Genomic DNA, 20,038 nt, shown 5'->3' on the forward strand with positions numbered 1-20,038 from the left:
ATTTTGCCAGCCACACTGTTTGCCGCATTCAGCTGGAATGAAATTTGAGTGGCCATGGTTCCAGCCTGTTTTCACATGTTGGTTATCCTCAAAATATTTGGAGATTTCCAAGGTGGCCCCCCCTTTCTGTGACAGGCTTCGATAAGGTACATTTTCATTAACACAGGGTCGTTCTTTCTACTGGAAGGTGCATGATAGAAATAAACGCTCAAGGCACCTCCCAGTGTTTGGAGGTGTAGTGGTCCCAAGATAAGATTTTTAGAGATTTTTAAGGATGTTTTGATGTTTAGCAACCATTATAACTGCTGCTTACTCACAAAGTGAAAAATCAAGAGTGTTTTTCTGTTCTGTTTTCTTTTCTTTGCTTTTTATCATTCTAAATTCCATTTGTTATTCTGCATGCCCAGGTGTAAAATTCCTTTGGCAGAGCAGACAACCTAATTGAGTCTGGGAAATGGGCATCAGGGAAAGAAAGCAGAGAGGAGAGTGCAGGGAGCAAGCAGATTCAGTGACTCACATTCAGGCCAGGGATTAAAAGGGGCCATGCACTCCAGTGCTAACCCAGGGGTGCTCAAGGGCTGGCACATGTGTAAGCTGCTGCTGCTTTCAATCACAAGATGAAAGGGAAAAAGGAGGAGGCTCAGGGGGAGAAGAGAGGTGTTAGTCATTGCAGTGATTGTAGAGGTAGTTGTTATAATAGTTGGGTGGGGAGAGGTTGGAGTGGATTTATTATAAGAGCCTAGAGCACACAGATCACGGGACTGAAGGGCAGAAAAGTACCCAGGCCTCTGAAAGAGACTGAAAATAGAACCAGTAAACCAAAGGAACCCAGGGAGTGCGCTCTCCTCCAACTGCCTCGCTGCACACCCTCTGAGTTCTGCCCTCAGAACCCATCCTGCAGACTGGCTTTCCAGATACTCAGTTCACATGGCAGGAAATTACGACAGCACCATCCCAGCTCACTCTAGCTTCTCTTATTCTGAGGGTAGTCCAGGGTGAAGCCAAACATTTTTAACACCGATTCCAAATGTTTGAAAGAATCAGATTGGTCCTGCTTGAAACAGTAGTTTAATGAGATCTAATCAACTGGCTGGGAGCTATGGCATATCAACACAGGTACCAGGAGCCCACCCCCAGGGGCAAAGGGAGACAGCGAAGTGGTCATGTGAGCTGGGAAGAAACCCAAAGAAAGAATCTTCTAGACTCCATCACTGTCCCTCCGCAGAATACAAAGATTGGTCTCTGGGTATTAACAACCTGTGTTGCTGGATTTTTTTGTTTTTGTTGTCTTGGTTTGACTTGTGGTTTGAATCAATAATTTGCTCGTAAAATGTAGTAAGAGTTTATACTTGTTTGCATCATTCGAAAAATTATACTCATTTTTCTTGGTAAGAAGAGTTTTGGGAGTGGAAAAGAAAAAATGGACATGGAAAGTTTGTTTTAGCTCCATCGAATCTAGATGTAAACTAAATGTTTTAAGAGAATTAGCCTTACACCATCCCCAGGGAGAGACACAAGTCAGTTACATTGTACTTTCTTCCATAAGAATAAGAAACATGCTGGGCCTGGTGCAGTGGCTCATGCCTATAATCCCAGCACTTTGGGAGGCCGAGGTGGGTGTATCACCTGAGGTCAAGAGTTCAAGACCAGCCTGACCAACACAGTGAAACCCTGTCTCTACTAAAAAATATAAAAAATAGCCAGGCATGGTGGTGGGTGCCTATAATCCCAGCTGCTGGGGAGGCTGAGGCAGAAGAATCACTTGAACCTGGGAACAGAGGTTGCAGTGAGCCGAGATCACACCACTGCACTCCAGCCTGGGTGACAGAGCGAGACTCCGTCTCAAAAAAAACAAAAACAAACAAACAAACAAACAAACAAAACAAAAACTCTGTTCCTGAATAACTGGGGAGTCTGATTTGAGTAATAATAATGTCAAGGGTGTCCGTTGAAGAGACCACCAAACAGGCTTTGTGTGAGCAATAAAGCTGTTTATTCACCTGGGTGCAAATGGGCTGAGTCCGAAAAGAGAGTCAGCGAAGGGAGATGGGGAAGGGGTTGTTTTATAGGAGTTATGTAAGTAATGGAAAATTACAGTAAAAGGTGGTTATCTATTGTTAGCAGAGGATGGGGTTGCAAGGTGCACAGTGGAGAGATCGTAAGACTTATTGTCCAGAAGAAGAACGTCACAAAGTCGATTGATCAATAAGATAGGGCAGGGACAAGTCACGATAATAAAATGTTGTAATTTTAATCAGTTAAGGCAGGAACTGGCTGTTTTACTTCTTTGTGGTTTTTCTTTGGCTGCTCCAGACTTCTTGGCTCCTGCAGGCCATCTGGACATATATGTGTAGGTCACAGGGGTTGTAATGGCTGAGCTTTGGCTCAGAGGTCTGACAAAACTCCGATCTCCCGCAAAAAAAAAAAAAAAGAAAAAAGAAATACGTTTATAAGGGAACAGAATAGATTATTTGGATTGTGCCTAAGAAAATAAGGTTAGGTGTTTAAGGCTATATCATAAATGATTTTTCACTATAAGGTCACCATATCTTTCAAAGGCCCAAACTTCAAAATATTGTTTCCATCAAATTACATCCCCGTCCACTTTTTCTTTCCCAATTTTATGTGTGGCTTTGCCTGAAAAGAATCCCAGCACTTGCGTGAGAGGCTGACTGGCAGCTCAGTGCTGTGCGTGCCCCATCCTCGCCCTTAGGACCTCATTCTAAATGCAGGAGAGAGCAACGTGGCAGGAAATCATTACCATCCAGCAGCTCCCCGGGACTGGGCTCAAAGGCCACTCTGCAAGGAGTTGAGGGTATTAGAATCCATTCTGGGGATTTACCTTTCTTTGCAGTAGCTTCTATTTCTTAATGCCTGAGAGATCTGAATAGCCTTTGTTTTGCCCCATTTCCCTCCAGGCTTAGTGCAGATATGAATGCGGATGTGGTATGTCACACTCTGGAGTTTTGTAAACAGAACACTGGCCAACCATTGTGTCATCTCTACCCTCTTCCCAAGGTGAGTGTGTACTCACTCTGAACATCTGTTTCCAGTGACATACAAGGTCTTTGGAAATGTTAGAAAGGGAGACTTAGCTTTTACTCACTCAGTGTTTTGGGGACAGGGAGGGAGAGACAAGATGACATTTTCAATTACCCCGCAAGAAATAATATTTCTGCATTTCAGCCTAGATCTCTACTCCCATGCTACAAAGAATGTCTTTGCTGTTCAACCATTGTGGACTGTAATTTTGAACTGGGCTGCCAGTAGGTAGGAAATCTGAAAAAAGAGACGCAGAGGTTTAAATCCCTATCACTTAAAAATCAAGCAAGTCACTCTCATAGAGAGACCATCTCATGCCAGTTTGCCCAGGACTTTCCTACCATGAGCACTGAAAGCCCCACAACCTGAGAAATCCTGGGCAGTTGGTCACCCTACTCCGAGCTTTATTGCTCTTACTCATAAAATGGGTTATGATAAACTACCTCCCACGTTGGTTTATTTTGGGAAGTAGGTGAGCTACTATGGAAAAATTGCTTAGCACAGTAACTGATACAGTTTTTAAAGTGTTAATAAAAAATGATTGCTAAGTAATCATTATTGATAACATTATTATTCAGTGATAGCTGTTCAGAGGACCCTGTGTGCATTATATCTTTTTGTGTAGCTTTTAGTTGGATTGCGGAGAGGAGGCTGCAAATGTTCACACAATTCCCTCCCCACACTCTGGATGAGAGGATAATATTGAATCCAGTTAGGCCACAGAATATGAATTTTCAGGAGCTCCCTGTAAAGAAAACTTCTATGCCTTCCTTCTTGAATTGTAGTTTTTCTGGATATAACACAACAGGTTTCTATTTTAATTGTAATTTCCTTTTTATCCATGTTAAAATGAAGTCCATTTTAGTGCTTTGTAGCCTAACCAATGACCATGATTTTGCTGATGGACGGTATTAAATGTCATAAGCCTGTTTCATTGAGCAGGAAGAAAGAAATACAAATACCCAAGGAACGTGTATATTTCATGCTTCCTCTGTTACCGACTAAGTGCCAATTACTTTTCCCCCAATTCCACCTGAGGAGTTGCGGGCTCCACTGGTACCTAGAAGAGTTAGTTAACTTTAATTAAAAAAAAAAAAATTTTTTTCATGTGTTCAAATAGCATGTGAATATTATATCATAATATAATATTTGCTGTTTGATATTGCAAGGAAGAAATGGGTCTCTGTGTAGAAATGCAAATGATACAGTTTTTGTAATTTCCTTAAATAATAATGTCATATATACATTCCACCCACAGCTACACATAGTCGCAAAAAGTTCGTTAAACTGTCCCATTTAAAATGGCATTCTTTATTTTTATACTCTCTAGAGTTTACATCTGAAATTTCACGTCCTTGTCTTCCCACCCTGACCCCCTTCTCAATTCCTAACTCTGTAACATTTCCACTACCTCTTTGGCTACAAGGGAATTGGAGGATTTCATGTGGGAACCGCCACCTTCTACCCCAGCTGGCATTCAGTGCTGCTGGGCAGCTTGCAACTGCTCCCTGGACAGCCCCCTTCACTTTCCTCTGACAGCTGTTCTAGGCCTTCGCCCTCCGCCTTGGGTCCCTCTCTCCAGCCTACATCTCTGCAGATAACCCAGAAAAGAGGGATAATGGGTGTATAAGTGGACAGCTTCCCTCTTCTCTGCCTCTGAGCTTCCCCTGAATGGCAGTCACTGACATTGACTGGGCACTCGTTGTGGGCCCAGTGCTGGTGTAGGGGCTCACACTTGATCTTGTTTTGCTCCCAAGCAAGCCTAGGATGGAGGCGTCATCATGACTCCTTTTTACAGTGGAGGAAACTGAGGGTTAGAAAAGTTATGTGACTTCCTGTCAGTCACTTCCTGAGGAAAGAACAGAACTGGGTTCATACCCCCATTGTTCTACTCAGAGATTGGTTGAGCTCTAACCGTGGTGTCAATGTTTCAGAAACTCCCCTGGAGTGTCTTCTTAAAACAGCCAGCTGAAATCCTACCACCAGAAACAACAGATGTCGAAATGTGTGCTTCCTTTTGATTTTTCAAATAAATTATATTGTATTGATAATTTCTTTGAGAGTCATGAGAGTGTATATACAATTTATACCCTACTTTGTTCCCTTAACATTACATTTTGAGCATCCATTTTTCAGTGGTATATAGCAAAACTTTTTATCATTTTACAAATCACTCCCACATAGCATGTATGAATGCTTAGGTGGAATTACCTACCTGTTAGGGACAAACCGCCCCCAAAAAAGCTTCTTGGTATTGCCAACACAACCCGTCCCCTGCCCCCCGCAAACCTCTTTGTGCCACCCCTCCCCTTCCCCCAAGCGTCTTTACATTTCTCAGCCCTTATCTAGGCGCCCTGGTAAAGCCAGCAGACTTCACCTATCAGGCCTTGCTGCAATAAAGCAAACCCCAATTACAAACCATCCAGACCGCACAGGGGAAGGTCGCACAAAAAAAAGTAGTAAAAAACATAAACAAACTTTACCTACACCCTCTGGTACCATAAACGTCACAAGGTGATATGTGGCAGAGTTAACCAACAAACAACCCCAGGGTCTCTCTCCCCCATATAAGGCCCTCATTTTGTAAGCTCAGGACTGCCTCCTCTGTCTGTAGTAGAGCAGCCAGCAAGTTAAATAAAGGCTTGCCTAAGCTTGGGTCTCTCTCTCTCATCCTTTCTCTCAGCTGACCTTACATTACCTACTGAAGGCGGGTGAAGATACAGATGCAGACGCAGATAATGTTCAGCCCCCCAGAAGGAATTCTCTTGACTCTCCTAGTCAATAGTCCTCAGAGTAGCCACTATTCCGAAGTCAGTCGCCACCGGCTAGTTCATTTTTAGGAAACTATCCTTGAATATCGTATCAAAGGCCTCACGCGGCATGCGCTCCTTTGTGTCTGGCTTCTGCCTGTGAGCTTCATCCCATGTTGGGTGAACAGCATCATTTCATGTAGAATTCCCTCAACTGTCTTTGATGTAGCTTCTGCTCTAGCGTCCCAGTGAGTCCAACCAAATGTGCTCTTTCCCTCTTTCTAATACATTTTCCACATTGATGCCACGAATGCCTTGCTGTAGGATAAATACGACTTTCCCACCGCAGCCCAACCATTTGCCTGGAAAGCAATTTCTCCCTCTGTCCTTCCACTTGGTGGATTATCCCTCCCCATCGTTCATGGCTCAGCTTATATGTCACTTCTTCAGGGAGGCGGGCCCTATTAGATAGCCCTCTTGTCATAGCTCCTGTGTATTCCTTTCTTGAACTTGCTGCTTTACAAGGTATGTCCCTGTGTGACTTCCTCCTTTCTCTCCCACTAGGCTCTGAATTCCAGTGGTAAATTCTGTCTTGTTCACCACTGTACACCCAGTGTCTAGGACGGTGCTTCACACATACCAAGGAAATGTGTATTGGCGCAATGAGTGGATGATGTGTCACTAGCTTCTCATTTGCATCCCTGATGGAAATTCTGACTTTCCTCGTGTCAAGCCCTCACTGATTTTTCCAGTGCATACATCTGATCCTGAACAGAGCTTGGGATCTCCACGTTATCTACACAACTAAGTACAAATTTTCACTTAGCTTTTCAGGGCCTTTGACTTGCCTTTCCCTCAGGTTGGTGAATCCTGTGCTGCAGCAAGTGACTGGCTCTCCCTTGAGCCATCCCCAACCCTCCCACCCTGCACCTTGGGTCTTCATCATTCCCTCTACCCAGACCACCTTTATCAACTCCATGTCATCTCTCAAGCTCATGTCAATGGTCACGTTCTCTGTAAAGTAATTCCTAAGTGTTCCAACCAAATGTTAACTCTCCTTTGAACAATCGTTGTAAAATAACTGTTCGAGCACTTACAATGTGCTAATATTGTTCTAAATGCTTATGTGTATTCATGCGTTTATTCTTATGGAGTAGGTATGGTTGTCCACCCTTTATAGATGAGGAAGGTGTGGCAGAGAGACATCAAGATACTAAAGTCTCATAGATTTCCTCACTAGGATGCGAGCACATGGAGGCGGGCAGGCCTATACCTTGCCTGTCTTTGTTCTCTCCACCATGCCAGGCACACACTTACTTGGTATATGGATGAAAACGAAAATAGCAGAAGCTGGTATTTATTGATGGCTTGCCAGCCGCTGCACTTGACTGACATGTGTGATCTCATTTAACAGTGCTCTTAGGTCTATATTTATTTTACAGTTAAGGAATTTTGAGAGTTGGAGAAATTAAGGAATTTCCCAGGCTATACAGCTAGTGAGGAACATGAGAGGATTCATCCCCAGATCTGTTTGTCTTAAAGCCCAAATTCTCATTCACTGTGCTCTCTGCCTCACTGAGACTCTGTGGGCATTGTCACTTTGAATGCAACCACTGCTCCTGGGCCAGCTAATTCCTCATAAGCAGGACTCTGCACCCTCTATGTCTGGCTTTGCACACATCTCAGACTGTAGTACAATACTAATAATGGGATGCAAGCTGTCTCCCCTATGATATGCATGCTGCAGGGATGGAGGGGATAGATGGGCCCCTCTGTATCAGGGAGCTCACAGCGCAGAAGCAAGCAGTGCAGGGCAACAGAGATTTGGCTTCAGTGGGGCCAAAAGTTAAAGGTGGAACCGCATTTGGAGCTCACAGTGCATCTACTGTATGCTCAAAAAGGACAAACTTCATCCATAATTAATTAAAGCGAGAAAAATCTACAATGTCCCACTGGTACAAGAAGAAGAAGAAGAAAAAGGAGAGAGGAGAAAAGGAGGAAGAGAAGAGGGACGGGGAGGAAAGGGAAGGAAAAATAGCCGCAGGCCTCATTGCAAAGACCACTCAGGTGGTTTGTGTTACCTATCTTGGGAGTTTATTTTTACCACTCCTCTCATTTGCACACAAAACAGCGCATTGATTGCTGCTGGGGTGTGTGTGTGTGTGTGTGTGTGTGTGCACTCGCATGCTCGTGCACCTGGCTCTCTCTTGAGCCCTCCCCAGCCCTCCCACAGTGTCCAAAACCATGATTCTGACACCACAGCTCACAAATTGAAAACCGAATGCAGTTTATTCTTGTGTACCCAGTGGCTCTTCAAAGCTCTCTTTTTTGGATCAGAGTGTTACATTGCATGAGCCCCAGGTTGAGCCAGAAGCATCCTGGAGCCTCCTTAGCTTTAAGCCACTCCCGTTTGGGTCCCCAAACCTTGAGATCTCCAGGCAGACTTCATAGCTTTGAACTGACCCCTTTCCTAACCACAGCAGTGCTGGAGGTACATGCTGCATTTACCAACATCTCCAAGGCACACTCAAGACTTCAGCCACTTTGATCTACATTAAAAGAGAATCATATTCGGAATGTAAGCCTTGTGTGGAGAGAGGTTCTCCTTATTTCCCTGGGGCCTCCTGAACTGCTGGGTGGCGGGGAGACCTGCTGCCTTGGGAAAGCAACCCAGACTTTGAAACAGCTTTTCCCACAGTGAGTTGGGTTTCTACAAGAAGCAAAAGCTCTCTGATGCTGAGTGTGGGGGAGGCTGTGTATGCACAGGAAACGTATTTCCCTGGAATCCAAACTACCAGGCAAGTGACATAAATGGGTTTGGCAATAAGTAAATTTGCACTCTTTATATGAGAAAGTGACACATGACAAATTCTGGTTCGCCTAAGCAATAAACAAGCTGACCTCAGGAATTCCCTTTTATTTTTTAAACACTAGGTGTCAGATAAAACACCTGGCATCTCTTTTAGTAGGTGGTCTCAGGTGGTCATGTTTAGAAAAAGAATTAAAGATGGACAGGAAATTGGACACTTCCTGAGACTCTGTAATCACTAAATTTCATTCTGCACAATCCACAGAACCTGATGCTCATAATGCTGTTTTTAGCCCTAAGAGCTCACAACACACTGTCAGATGTGTTATTGTCTAGTCTCAAACAAACTCTGTTATTTCTAATAAGAGTCTTTTGGTAATAATTTCAGATTTACAAAAAGTTGTGAGGATACTGCAAGAGAGTGTACTGTTCACCCAAGTTTAGTTCCCCACAATGTGAACATCTTACTATTACTTAGTCAAAAGTAAAGAAGTCAATATCACTACTGTGTATACCTTAGTAGCAACTCAAGCCCAGACTTTATTTGGATTACACCCATTTCTCCTCTAATGTCCTCTTCTGTTCTAGGATCTAATCCAGGACATGCATTGCATTTCTTTTTCATGTCTCCTTAGTGACCTCTGGTCTGTGACAGAGTCTTCATCTTTCCTTGTTTTTCATGACCTTGACAGTTTTCAGGGATACAGGTTAAGCACGTCGGTAAAATGTTCCTTGAATTGGGATTTGTTCATGTCTTCATCTTGGTTCAACAGTGTTAGGGGTTTTTGGAAAGAACACCACAGAGGTGAAGCACCCTTCTCATCACATCCTATTAGGGTTAAATGATGCCACATGGTATTGCTGGTGAGATCAATCTTCATCACTCGGTGAAAGGGTCATTTGCCAGGCTTCCCAACTGCAAAGTCACTATTTCCCCCCTTTTCCTCTACTCTGTTCTTTAGAAGTGAGTCCCTAAGTCCAGCCTCCTACACTCAGTGAGCCCAGGGTGGACCAAGCCCCCACTCCCAGAACATGGAATGTCTACGTATATCTTTTGAAATTCTTCTATGTAAAAAACATGTCTCTCCTCCCTAATTTATTTAATTAGCCATTTATTTATATTAGCACAGATTCATGTATATGTACTTTATACTTTGAGTTATAATTCAAATATACACTCTTTTATTGCACAAATGTATCCAGTTTTCCAGTTTTGCTACCATTGGAAGCTTAGGGTGGCTCCCGTGTCCTTTTGACACGCCTCTGTCCTATTTCTTTTTCTTCCATACTACTTTATGTTCTGGTACTACCAGATGATCCAGGCTCATCTCGTTATCTTGTATTCTTCTGCCCCTGTCCTTGAGTCAGCATGTCCCTAAGGAGACCTGGTCCCTTTTGTTGGAGAATGATATTTGGAAACCAAGATCTGGGTGCTAGGTGTGCCCATTGCTACTGGATGTCATTGCTTATTGGCCTTCTTAGGTCCTGGTCTTCTTTGTGGAGTGCTAAGTAAAGCATATGTGTGTACAACCCAAGTATACACAAATACCTACAATTGTTTCTGTGTCTGTATGTGTGTCTCTGTGTGTGTGTTTGTGGATGTGAGCTCATACCGATATCTCTGATTTTAACCCAATATCACAGGGTCAAACTCTATTTTATAGGTATAATTATCAAACATATTTTGCAGTGGAGGCTTAAAGCCTTTACTCAAGCCTCATAAGTAGTGAGCAGAATCTGAACTCAACCCAGGGCCCTGGACTTCAGACCTGTAGCTCTTCACATCAGCACTGCCTGTGTTTAGCATAGATTCTGGAGCACATTCAGAGTAGTCACTTCTCAGAGCCAGAGGGAAGTAAAGGCAGCTTTAGTTTTACTTTTCATAAAATATCATAAACACCTTAATTTTCAAGAATCTTGCACAATATCCCAACTTTCTCAGTAACAATTAAACCACTGAGATGTTCGCTCACGTAGTCACGCCTCAAGAAACATTTCTTGAACGCTTACCATGTACCAACCCTACAGCCAGGTACCTCATAAGTTATCTCTTTTGACCATCCCAAGTCTGCAGGACAGATAGGATTCTGTCATTTTATAAATAAGTCTACCGATACCTAGAAGACGGAGAGACTTTCCTGAAGTCTCATACTTTCTACAGAATAATTGTTTTTCTTTTTATCAGCCAGGAAATATTTATGTAGAATGAATTACGTAGAACGGTATTCCAGCAAATGTGGCAGGCAATAGCAACGTAAATGGATATTCTAGCAGGAGAGGCAGGCTTATAGACAAACAGTGAGAAGAGACGAGTGCTCTCACACAGGGTGCCAGGAGGAATGGAAACCCCAGCAGACGAGGGCTAAGCTCGACCTGGAGGGAATAGGAGTGGAGGTGACTCCTTCAGGGTAGAGTAGAGTTTGGCCAGCACACTCTGCCTCGCCTGCATCAGCCCCTCGTGCTGGGCCCTTTACCTAGAACTCCCAGTTCCCTGCATGGCCAGCACCTTGTCCACTTACTGGTTTAAGTACCCCCTCTCCAGAAAGGCCCTCCCTGACCAGCCTCTCTGAAGAAGGTCCCCTTTCCCGCTCTCTCACAGCGCTTTATTTATTTCTTTGATACCATCTGAACACAAGGACCATGTCTTTCTTGCTCACCATCTTATTCCTGGACTGGCATAGTACCTGGCACATAGTAGGTGCTCTGTAAGATTTGTTGAGTAAAAAATAGGATGAGAAGGGCAGTCCTGAATGTACCTTCCTTTCTCCCTTGTGAGGATGTATCTGCTCTCAGTGGACTATACGAGAGATCAAAGCATTCGGCTTCTTTGAGAATGTGAAGCAGTTTTCAGAAATAAACATGGGACTCACCCCAGAGTGCCTGCTCTGGTATTCCTCCGTGGGGTTTTAGCATCTGCACTTGCATAACGCTTTTGACGAGCACTGAAGGGTGAGAACTGTTGTGCCGGAGGCTGGCGCAAGCCTGAAAGCTGTCATTGACAAGACTGAAAGCACTGTCCCTTCTCCTGCTTCTCACCTCCCACACATCCAAAACCATGGATCCCCACTTGCCTTCTAACTGCATCCTTTTCCCCAACCATTCCTTGATTTCTATCCCTTTTCTGATTGATTCATCAACTTAACCTCAGCTACTGGGTTTCCAGTCCCCAGTCCCCTAGGAATAAGGCCTCTTAGAAAGACAGAGGGAATTAAAGGTTTTAGACCCAAACTATTTGGAATTCATTCCTTTTCTATGGATTTTTTCAAAACAATGTGCTGACTAATTACAAAGGTGCACTGAAGTTATCTACACCCAAAGAAGAAAATGAGAAGGCCTAGTAAGCCGCTCAAGTCTCTCCCATTCTAAAAAAATAAATACAAAAACAAACCTCACAGAACACTCATTCCCCTCCAGCTTTCCAGAGAAATCAAATTTGTCTCCTACCTCTAACTGAGAGACGATTCAACATGATGTCGAAGAGCACAGATCCTGGTGCCAGCCCACCTGGACTTGAAGCTCAAAGCTTTACTAAGCTTCTATTGTACGTGTACACATTAGGGGCTATAGAATAAAAGGCAATGACAACTGACATGAAATTGGACTAAGTACTTAGCATATATACATCATCTAAAATCCTCCCACACAGTTATAAGGTTATTCCATTATCTTAGCTTTACAGAGAAAAAAATCAAAATTCAAATTGTTGGTTGTAAAGTTGTATAATTGACAATGTTTTTAAAAGTTCCTCTTTAACCATCTGAGGAAATCATGAACAATGACATAAGTGACAAGGGAATATAGCCTTCTAGACACAGAAAGTCAGCTTAAAATGGAGCAAAATATAGTGTCTAGAAATAAACCCCAATGCATTTGCGATTCTTGTTTTTGATGAAAATAGCATTTCTAATCAGTGCTAAAACACTGGATTAATCAAAAAATACAATAAACTAAAGACTAGACATTTGAAAAAAATTTAAGCTAGATGCTTATCTATACCTTATAGCAAAATAAATCCCAGATGATTAAAGACTGAATCACTTTTAAAAAATGGAACTATAAAACCCTGAGCAATTGTATTTGTAATTTGTGCTTGAAAAGTCACAAAGGGAAATATTAATACATCTAACTAGTAAAATCTTGCCCCCTTCACAAAGTCAGAAGACAAATGGCATACTGGGTAAATGTTTTGTAATATGCCACACAATGAATTATTTTCTCTTTGATTCAAAAAGCTCCTAAAAAAATCAAAAAGAAAAAAAAAAAGTAAGCAAAGGCCACAAACAAATGGTTTAGGGAAAAAGATCAAAGGACTGAAAATTTAGGAGAAAATGCTCACCCCTTCTTATAATTTAAAAAGTGAAAAATTAAAATGAGATTTTATCCCCTTCTTATGTATTTTGACTTCACAAAGCTCTTTGATGATTAGGCAATAAATTATCACAGAAGCAGAAAAGGCTTTCAATATCAGAGACCACAAAATTAAGTTGCTCTCTGCATATGTGAAGGCTTAAAACTCTAAGGGGGCCAGGCGCGGTGCCTCATGCCTGTAATCCCAGCACTTCGGGAGGTCGAGGTGGGAGGATTACCTGAGGTCAGGAGTTCAAGACCAGCCTGGCCAACGTGGTGAAACCCCATCTCTACTAAAAATACAAAAATTAGCTAGGCGTGGTGGCGTGCACCTGTAGTACCAGCTACTTGGGAGGTTGAGACAGGATTGAACCCAGGAGGCAGAGGTTGCAGTGAGCCAAGATCGCACCACTGCACTCCAGCCTGGGTGACAGAGCGAGACTCTGTCTCAAAAAAAAAAAAAAAAAAGAGAACTCTAAGAGAACTGAGGATGGCATTGGAACACTATGTCTGGACTTGTGCTCTATTGTTCAATCTTTTCTCCAAGCATTTCACATAATCATGCCAGAGATTCAAAGCTGTATTTTTGTTAACATCCATATTTGAAATCTTGTTAATTTATCTACTTAAACTTGTATAAAGACTGATATGGGGGCTAGTAAACTCACAGAGGTGTTAAGACTCTTCAAAGAACAGCAAAAGTAATGCAAATGTTATGTTACTATTGACTTCTGATAAGTGGAAGAAATCAAATTATTCCAAGGAAGGTATTTCTATGATATTTGAGATATGAACATTTTTCTTGCCTGCTTTTGAGAAATTCAGAAAATGACAACTATCTCTCTCGAGAACATGCTTATTAATTCCCTCAGCTCAAGAAAAGCTAATGACACTAATGATTGGGAATGATTCTAAAAGATCCTTTGAGTTTTAAGGCTTTAATCACTGGTCTCCCAGCATCCACTCTTGGCCCTCATCTTCACTTAATTAATCACCCCTGTTAGAGCTCAGCTCGAAGGCATTCCCTCTAAGAAGTTTTCCCTGATGCCCAAAATTAAGCCAGTTCCTACATGACTCCTCTCCATTCTTCACACTCCAATTTTCCAGCATTTATTACAATTGTAATTCAATAATTGTAAAATTATTATTTAATGTCTACATCTTCTGTTAGGGTGTAAACTCCTTGAAAGCAGAGACAGTCTGGCTGTTTTATTCCTCAAACATAGTGCTAGTCCCTGAAATTTCCTCAGAGCCGAACAGAGTTCACTGCATGCATTGATTACTCAACAACTATTTGTTGAATGAGAAGTATGATAGAAAGAATAATCTCCCACCACCTCCCAAGTTCACATCTGAGCCCCCAATAATTGTCTGTTACCTTAGAGAGCAAAAGGAATTTTGGGGGTGTAATTTAGTTAAGGATTTTAGATGGAGAGATTGTCCTGGATTATCTGGGTGAGGCTGATGTGATCACAAGAATCCTTACAAGAAGCAAGCATTAGGATCAGAGCGAGAGAAAAAAATGTGACAACAGAGGCAGCGTTCAGAGCCGTGAAGCCATCACCACTAAAGACTAGAAGAGGCAAGGAATGGGTTCTCCCTGGGAACCTACAAAAGGAACCAACTCTGTAGACACCTTGATTTTAGCCCTGAATTTCTGACCTCCAGAACTGTAAAAGAATATTCATGTTGTCTTCAGCCACTAAGTTTAGGGTCATTAGTCACAGCAGTAGTAGGAAACTAATACAAATAATTAATGTGTTATGTAACATAGAGTAAGACTGATCACACAACCTGAAGGCAAATAGAAAAAAAAGTAAAAGACTATGTAACAAAAGACCCTTACTACTGAACCATATCCACCATCTGATTAACCCAAAATTTGCCAGAAACCATCTGTGTAAAGAATAGGACAACATGCTATAAATAAAAATAGACCACAGAGCCTATACTGGAGAGCTTGTTTATGAGCCCAGATACTAGGGAAGAAACAGTCAAAATGGAACAATGGTATTAGTTGTGAAGCCTAGAACAATTCACTCAGCACTGGGTCTTGGATTTCTCATTTACAAAGTAGAGTTAAGAACTGTTATTTCCTATTTTGCAAAGTTAGTATAAAATTTAGAGATAAACTATGTACGATGTTTGGTATAGAATTTGAAGCATAGAAGAACCTCTGTGGTGTGAACACTAAGAACTCTACAGCAGAGTGGTATGTGATGGTAGAGGTAAAAACAATGAATAATAATGTCAGGAAAAGGAGTCGGTGGGAGTAGTGCTGTTTAAAATAAGGCTTTTTTAAGAAAGGTATTGCCTGGAGAATAAGAAGCAATAGCAAGAGTGTGATTAAATACTTTGATGATACTAAAAGCTATACAATGCATAATTAGCCTAGAAGCAGGAAAGAAGAAAATTTGGCTAAGGGTAAAATATATATGAAGAAGAGATATTCAATGATAAAAGGGGATGCATTTAAAAGTAATGGCTTTTTTCTTTTACTTTTACCGTTTTTTTCCACCCCTGGAAGAAGAAAATGACGTCAACAGACTTCATTTCTTGCATATAATTTAAAGTCATAAATGCCCATTGGAGCTGGAAAATGTCAGAACCTAAAAACCAAATTGGGCTTTGATAGAGCTAAATCCTGAGTGTTGGAAAATCGCTACTGTAGGATGCAGTAGAATGCAGATATAATAACAGACCTACAAATTCCACTCAAAGGCTAGACATGCCACTATTTGTTAAAAACCCATAAGCAGTGGAACTTCTTGCCTTTGTCTTCCTACTGAATAGAAATTGCCTTGAAGCCCTTTTCTGTACCTCTCTGTTGGCTCTTTCTGATCTGCCTGTCTTAGTCAGGGCTGTTCTAACAAAGTACCCTAGACTGTGTGCCTTACAAACAACAGAAATGTATTTTCACAGTTCTGGAAGCTGGAAGTCCAAGATCACGGTGCCAACAGTGTCAGGTTCTGGCAAGGGACTTCTTCTTGGCTGCAGACCGCTTTGTTCTAACATGGAGGAAAGAGAGTTGGCTCTCTCTAGCCTCTTCTCATAAGGGCACTCCTCCCATCGTGAAGGCTCCAGCCTCATGACCTAATCACTACCCAAAGGCCCCACCTCTAAACACCATCATAGGGAGATTAAGGTTTCAACCCAAGAATTTGATTGGGGTGGAGGGCACAGACTCTGCCTCATGCTGTAATTATTTATGCACTTCCCTCCTCCAGTGGCCAGTAAAGTCCCTGGAGGATCTCATCTTTCAAATCTTGCTCCATTTAAAAAATCAATTTATACCAGTGAATTTGGGCGTGAGGAACAACCCATCCTAATAAACTTTTAGAAGAGATCTGGGGTAGATGAGCAGTCTCCCCCACCTCCCACCTCCCCCCTCATTCATGCATGCTCTTTGACAATAAAAAACGCCCGTTTCAAATCATAATTTTACGTCCCAGGGGCTTTCTCCTTTGTGAGAATCTGTCACTGCTGTCAAACGTGTGAAGTGAACAAAGGCACGTTTTGTACTTTTCAAATCTTCTGATGCTATAATTGATAACAGAGAACTTGATCACTCAAAATTGTTCACTGTAGAAACTCATGTCTAAAAACACTATTTTTCTTTCCTTTCTACGTGTACCAGAATTCAATTCTTTAACATCACAGAACCTGAGAAAGCCCAATTACTGAATGTGTCCTGTGCAATTCACTAATACGCTAAAAATGTCTCAGGACATTCTGTTGTGTCCCTGAGGATCCCCTGTTCGCTATCATCTTTGAATGTTTACCATTGTAGTTAATACAGCTGAATGGACTTTTGAATGTTTAGGAAATGCCCAATCTAAATGATATTTATTCCCACAAAGCGGCCCAAAACCTTGAATATAGGAATGCATGGTGTTGTCTTTCTCAAGGTAGGAATTCATTCTCAGATTTCCCAAACTTTTTTAAACTTTAAAAAAAAAAATGTTTCTTTTTTAGCACACCTTTTAACATCTCCCAGAGCAGAGTGAAAAAGCATGGACTTTGTGCCAAGTGGGTCTGAAGTGGATCTGGACTGTGCCACTCATTGGCTCTGTGCCTTTGGGGGAGTTATTTACCTACTCTAAGCGTCAGTTTACCACATCTATAAAAGAGGGAGAATAGCAACTACTTTCTAAACTGTTTTCTAATTACAGTGTTTACTGTCAATCTTCTCTCCTACATTGTAACAGCCTTGATGTCTCTTTCCCTACTATGTCCCCAGCATGTAATTCATGGCACAACATTGTATTAGTCCATTCTTGCACTTCTATAAAGAGATACTTGAAACTGGGTAATTTATAAAGAAAAGAGGTTTAATTGGCTCATAGTTCTGCAGGCTGGTACAGGAAGCATGGCTGGGGAGGCCTCAGGAAACTTACAATCATGGCAGAAGGCAAAGGGGAGGCAGGCACCTCTTACATGGCAAGAGCAGGAGGAAGAGAGAGCAAAGCGAATGCTACACCCTTTTAAACAACCAGATCTCATGAGAACTCACCCACTATCATGAGAAGAGCAAGGGGGAAATCCACCCCCATGATCCAATCACCTCCCACCAGGCCGCTCCTCCAATATTGTGGGTTACAATTCGACATGAGATTTGGGCAGGGATACAAATCCAAACCATATCAAACATAAACACTAAGTAAATATTTGTAAAATAAATGAATAGAATGAACAACTGCACAATGTAATGACTGACTGGAAGAATACTTCTTTCTGCTTTCTTACCTGCCACCATGCTTGTACCTGGGTTGCACGAATTTCCACCCAGGTGCGTGGCTTTTTGACACCCAGAGCCAGTCCTCTCCACCTCGGTATCTGACCTTTTGCATTAAACCGTCCTCACTCCATGGGAGCAACACTTGCCATTCCCCAAGCCCTGGTGAAACCTCATCGATCGTATTTTCTTGCTTATGTTAAAATTTCAGGCTTACTTCACTCTGGGAAAACAATGTTTCAGTGGTGGGAAAGGCGCTGGAGTCTAGAAACTAGAGTGCTAATCTCAGCTGTGCCTGCAGACTGGCCTGGTTAAATTGTGTCATTTCTTTGAGCCTCAGTTTTCTCATCTGTAAAACAGGAAGAGTAATACTTTCTTCTCAGGACAATTTTCAGGATCCTTGAAAAAAGCATACATTTCTGTAGGTTGATGTTGCAATTATTATACTCTTTCCAGTTGTGTATTGGTGACATTACAAACCAAAATAAAAACACGAATTATTGTTAATACTAATGTCATACTTACTAATATGCAAGACACTATTTTAAGTACAATCTTGGTCAATCCTCACAATACTATTATCTCCATTTTACAGATGAAGAAACTGAGGCTCAGAGTGCTTAAGTAACTTGCCCAAGGTCCTACAACTAGTAACTAATGAAGCCAGGGTTTGAACCCACAAACACTCTATGGTCCAAAATCATTTTAAATAGGAAATAGCAATAGAGACCAGTATTTAAAGTTTCTGCTGAAGACGGATGCTTTGCTCACATCCAGATGGTTAAATCAGACCACAGTACTTTCTTTCTTTTTCTTGGGCTCCCATGTGGCTTATGCCTGGCAGAGTACAAATCCTAACGGCACCACTTTGCCCAAAATACTGATGGTGATGAGCACTTGGCCCTTGCTCTTTCATCATCCAAATTGCTCTTAGCTCAAGGTCAAGAACAAAATCACCCTGGAGAGCAAGAGAAGTTGTGTGAGTCTGTGGGGCTGTGACCACAAACTGGGTTGCTTAAACAACAGAAAGCAATTGTCTGACAGTTATGGAGGCTGAAGTTCAAGATCAAGAAATCAGTAGGTTTAGCTTCTGACATCTGTGAGAGAAAATCTGTTCTATGCCTTTTTCTCTTAGCTCTGCTGGTTTGCTGGAAATTTTTGATATTTCTTATAGAGAGCATTCTCCCTCTATCTTCACATCATCTTCCCTCTATGTGTCTTTTTCTCTTCCTTTGCTTTTAACGGCAAAACTGCAATTACTTTTGCATCAACTTAATAATTACACCTGCAATGACTCTTTTTCCAAATAAGGCCACATTCTCAGCTTCTGCAGGGTTATCATCTCAGATATGAATTTAGGTGAGACAATTCAAAATCTAACCCACAATAGCAGTCAGTAGTCTCCAAGCCTCTCCTCTTGTCTGAAGACTTTGGGCTGGCTTTGGTTTGGGTAGACGCTTAAATCATTCTAGACAGAAGTGTTTTAGTGAGCCACCATGGCTGTATACTACTGTGTGCGCTGATGATCAAGGACTAAACAGAGACTGGGAAAGGGCTGTATTTTTCAAATTTTCTAATTCCTCTGTTCAGTCGATGTTACTTCTTCTAAGGTAGCATGGCAGGTGCAAAAGTAGGCAGTGCAGGGGGTCCGGGGGTTGCATAAAGGCACCTGTTACCATCCTCACCTACCTAGAGCTCGAGGTTTAGTGGGGGAATGTGAAATGTAAGCATGGGAGTGTATTATAATGTGGAATGTAAAGTAAACAGAAGAGGAAAGCTCAACCCGAAAACTAGGAAAGCTGATAAGGCTTCAGGAAGAAGCAACCCTTGTAATGAGCTTTCAAAGAAAATATCTGAAAAATACAGCCTTTTCTTAGTCTCTCTTTAGTCCTTTTCATTTTCATAATTTTGTGAATTTAAGTCAACAGGCACTTGTTGCCTACATGCCCTGGGCTCAATGTTATTGAAGATGTTAAGGGAAATCAAAAATTATAGCCCAGAGCCCCAAGCCCCTGCCCAGGAGCTCTCAGAGTCATTGGGGGAACAAGACATCAGTGCTGCAGCTGGGAAATTATCCAAAGGGGGTGGAGGGGGGTGCTTCTAGAATGGCAGTTCCCAGGTGAATTCCTGGGATGCCATTTTTGAAGGCCAGAAACTCCATTTTTGTTACCATCTGTCACACTGTAAATGAGAAAGCTGTGCATGAGTTTGGAAGACTGAAAGCTCTGGGCCTCATTCCCGGGCAGACCTCCCTCTAGTCTGCCCCTACCTGTGTGATCAGGTGAGGTACTTGACCTCTGGGTGGACTGTGCTGTAAAGTAGGGAGGGTGTATACTTTCTAGGGGTGAAGAGGGA

The 20,038-nt window shown here is 42.1% G+C and overlaps 1 protein-coding gene across 2 annotated transcripts in view; it reads left to right on the forward strand.

Moving 5' to 3' along the window:
- Positions 1 to 20,038, forward strand: part of AOAH (acyloxyacyl hydrolase) — a 196,671-nt gene that overhangs the window by 56,043 nt on the left and 120,590 nt on the right. For both annotated transcript variants that reach the window (XM_001102698.5, XM_077996935.1), the window contains exon 4: positions 2,919 to 3,018. In XM_001102698.5, coding sequence (XP_001102698.4) covers positions 2,919 to 3,018 — 100 coding nt within the window. The remainder of the gene's footprint in view (positions 1 to 2,918; positions 3,019 to 20,038) is intronic.

This window comes from Macaca mulatta, chromosome 3 (genome assembly GCF_049350105.2).
Source record: "Macaca mulatta isolate MMU2019108-1 chromosome 3, T2T-MMU8v2.0, whole genome shotgun sequence".
Classification (NCBI taxonomy): Eukaryota; Metazoa; Chordata; class Mammalia; order Primates; family Cercopithecidae; genus Macaca; species Macaca mulatta.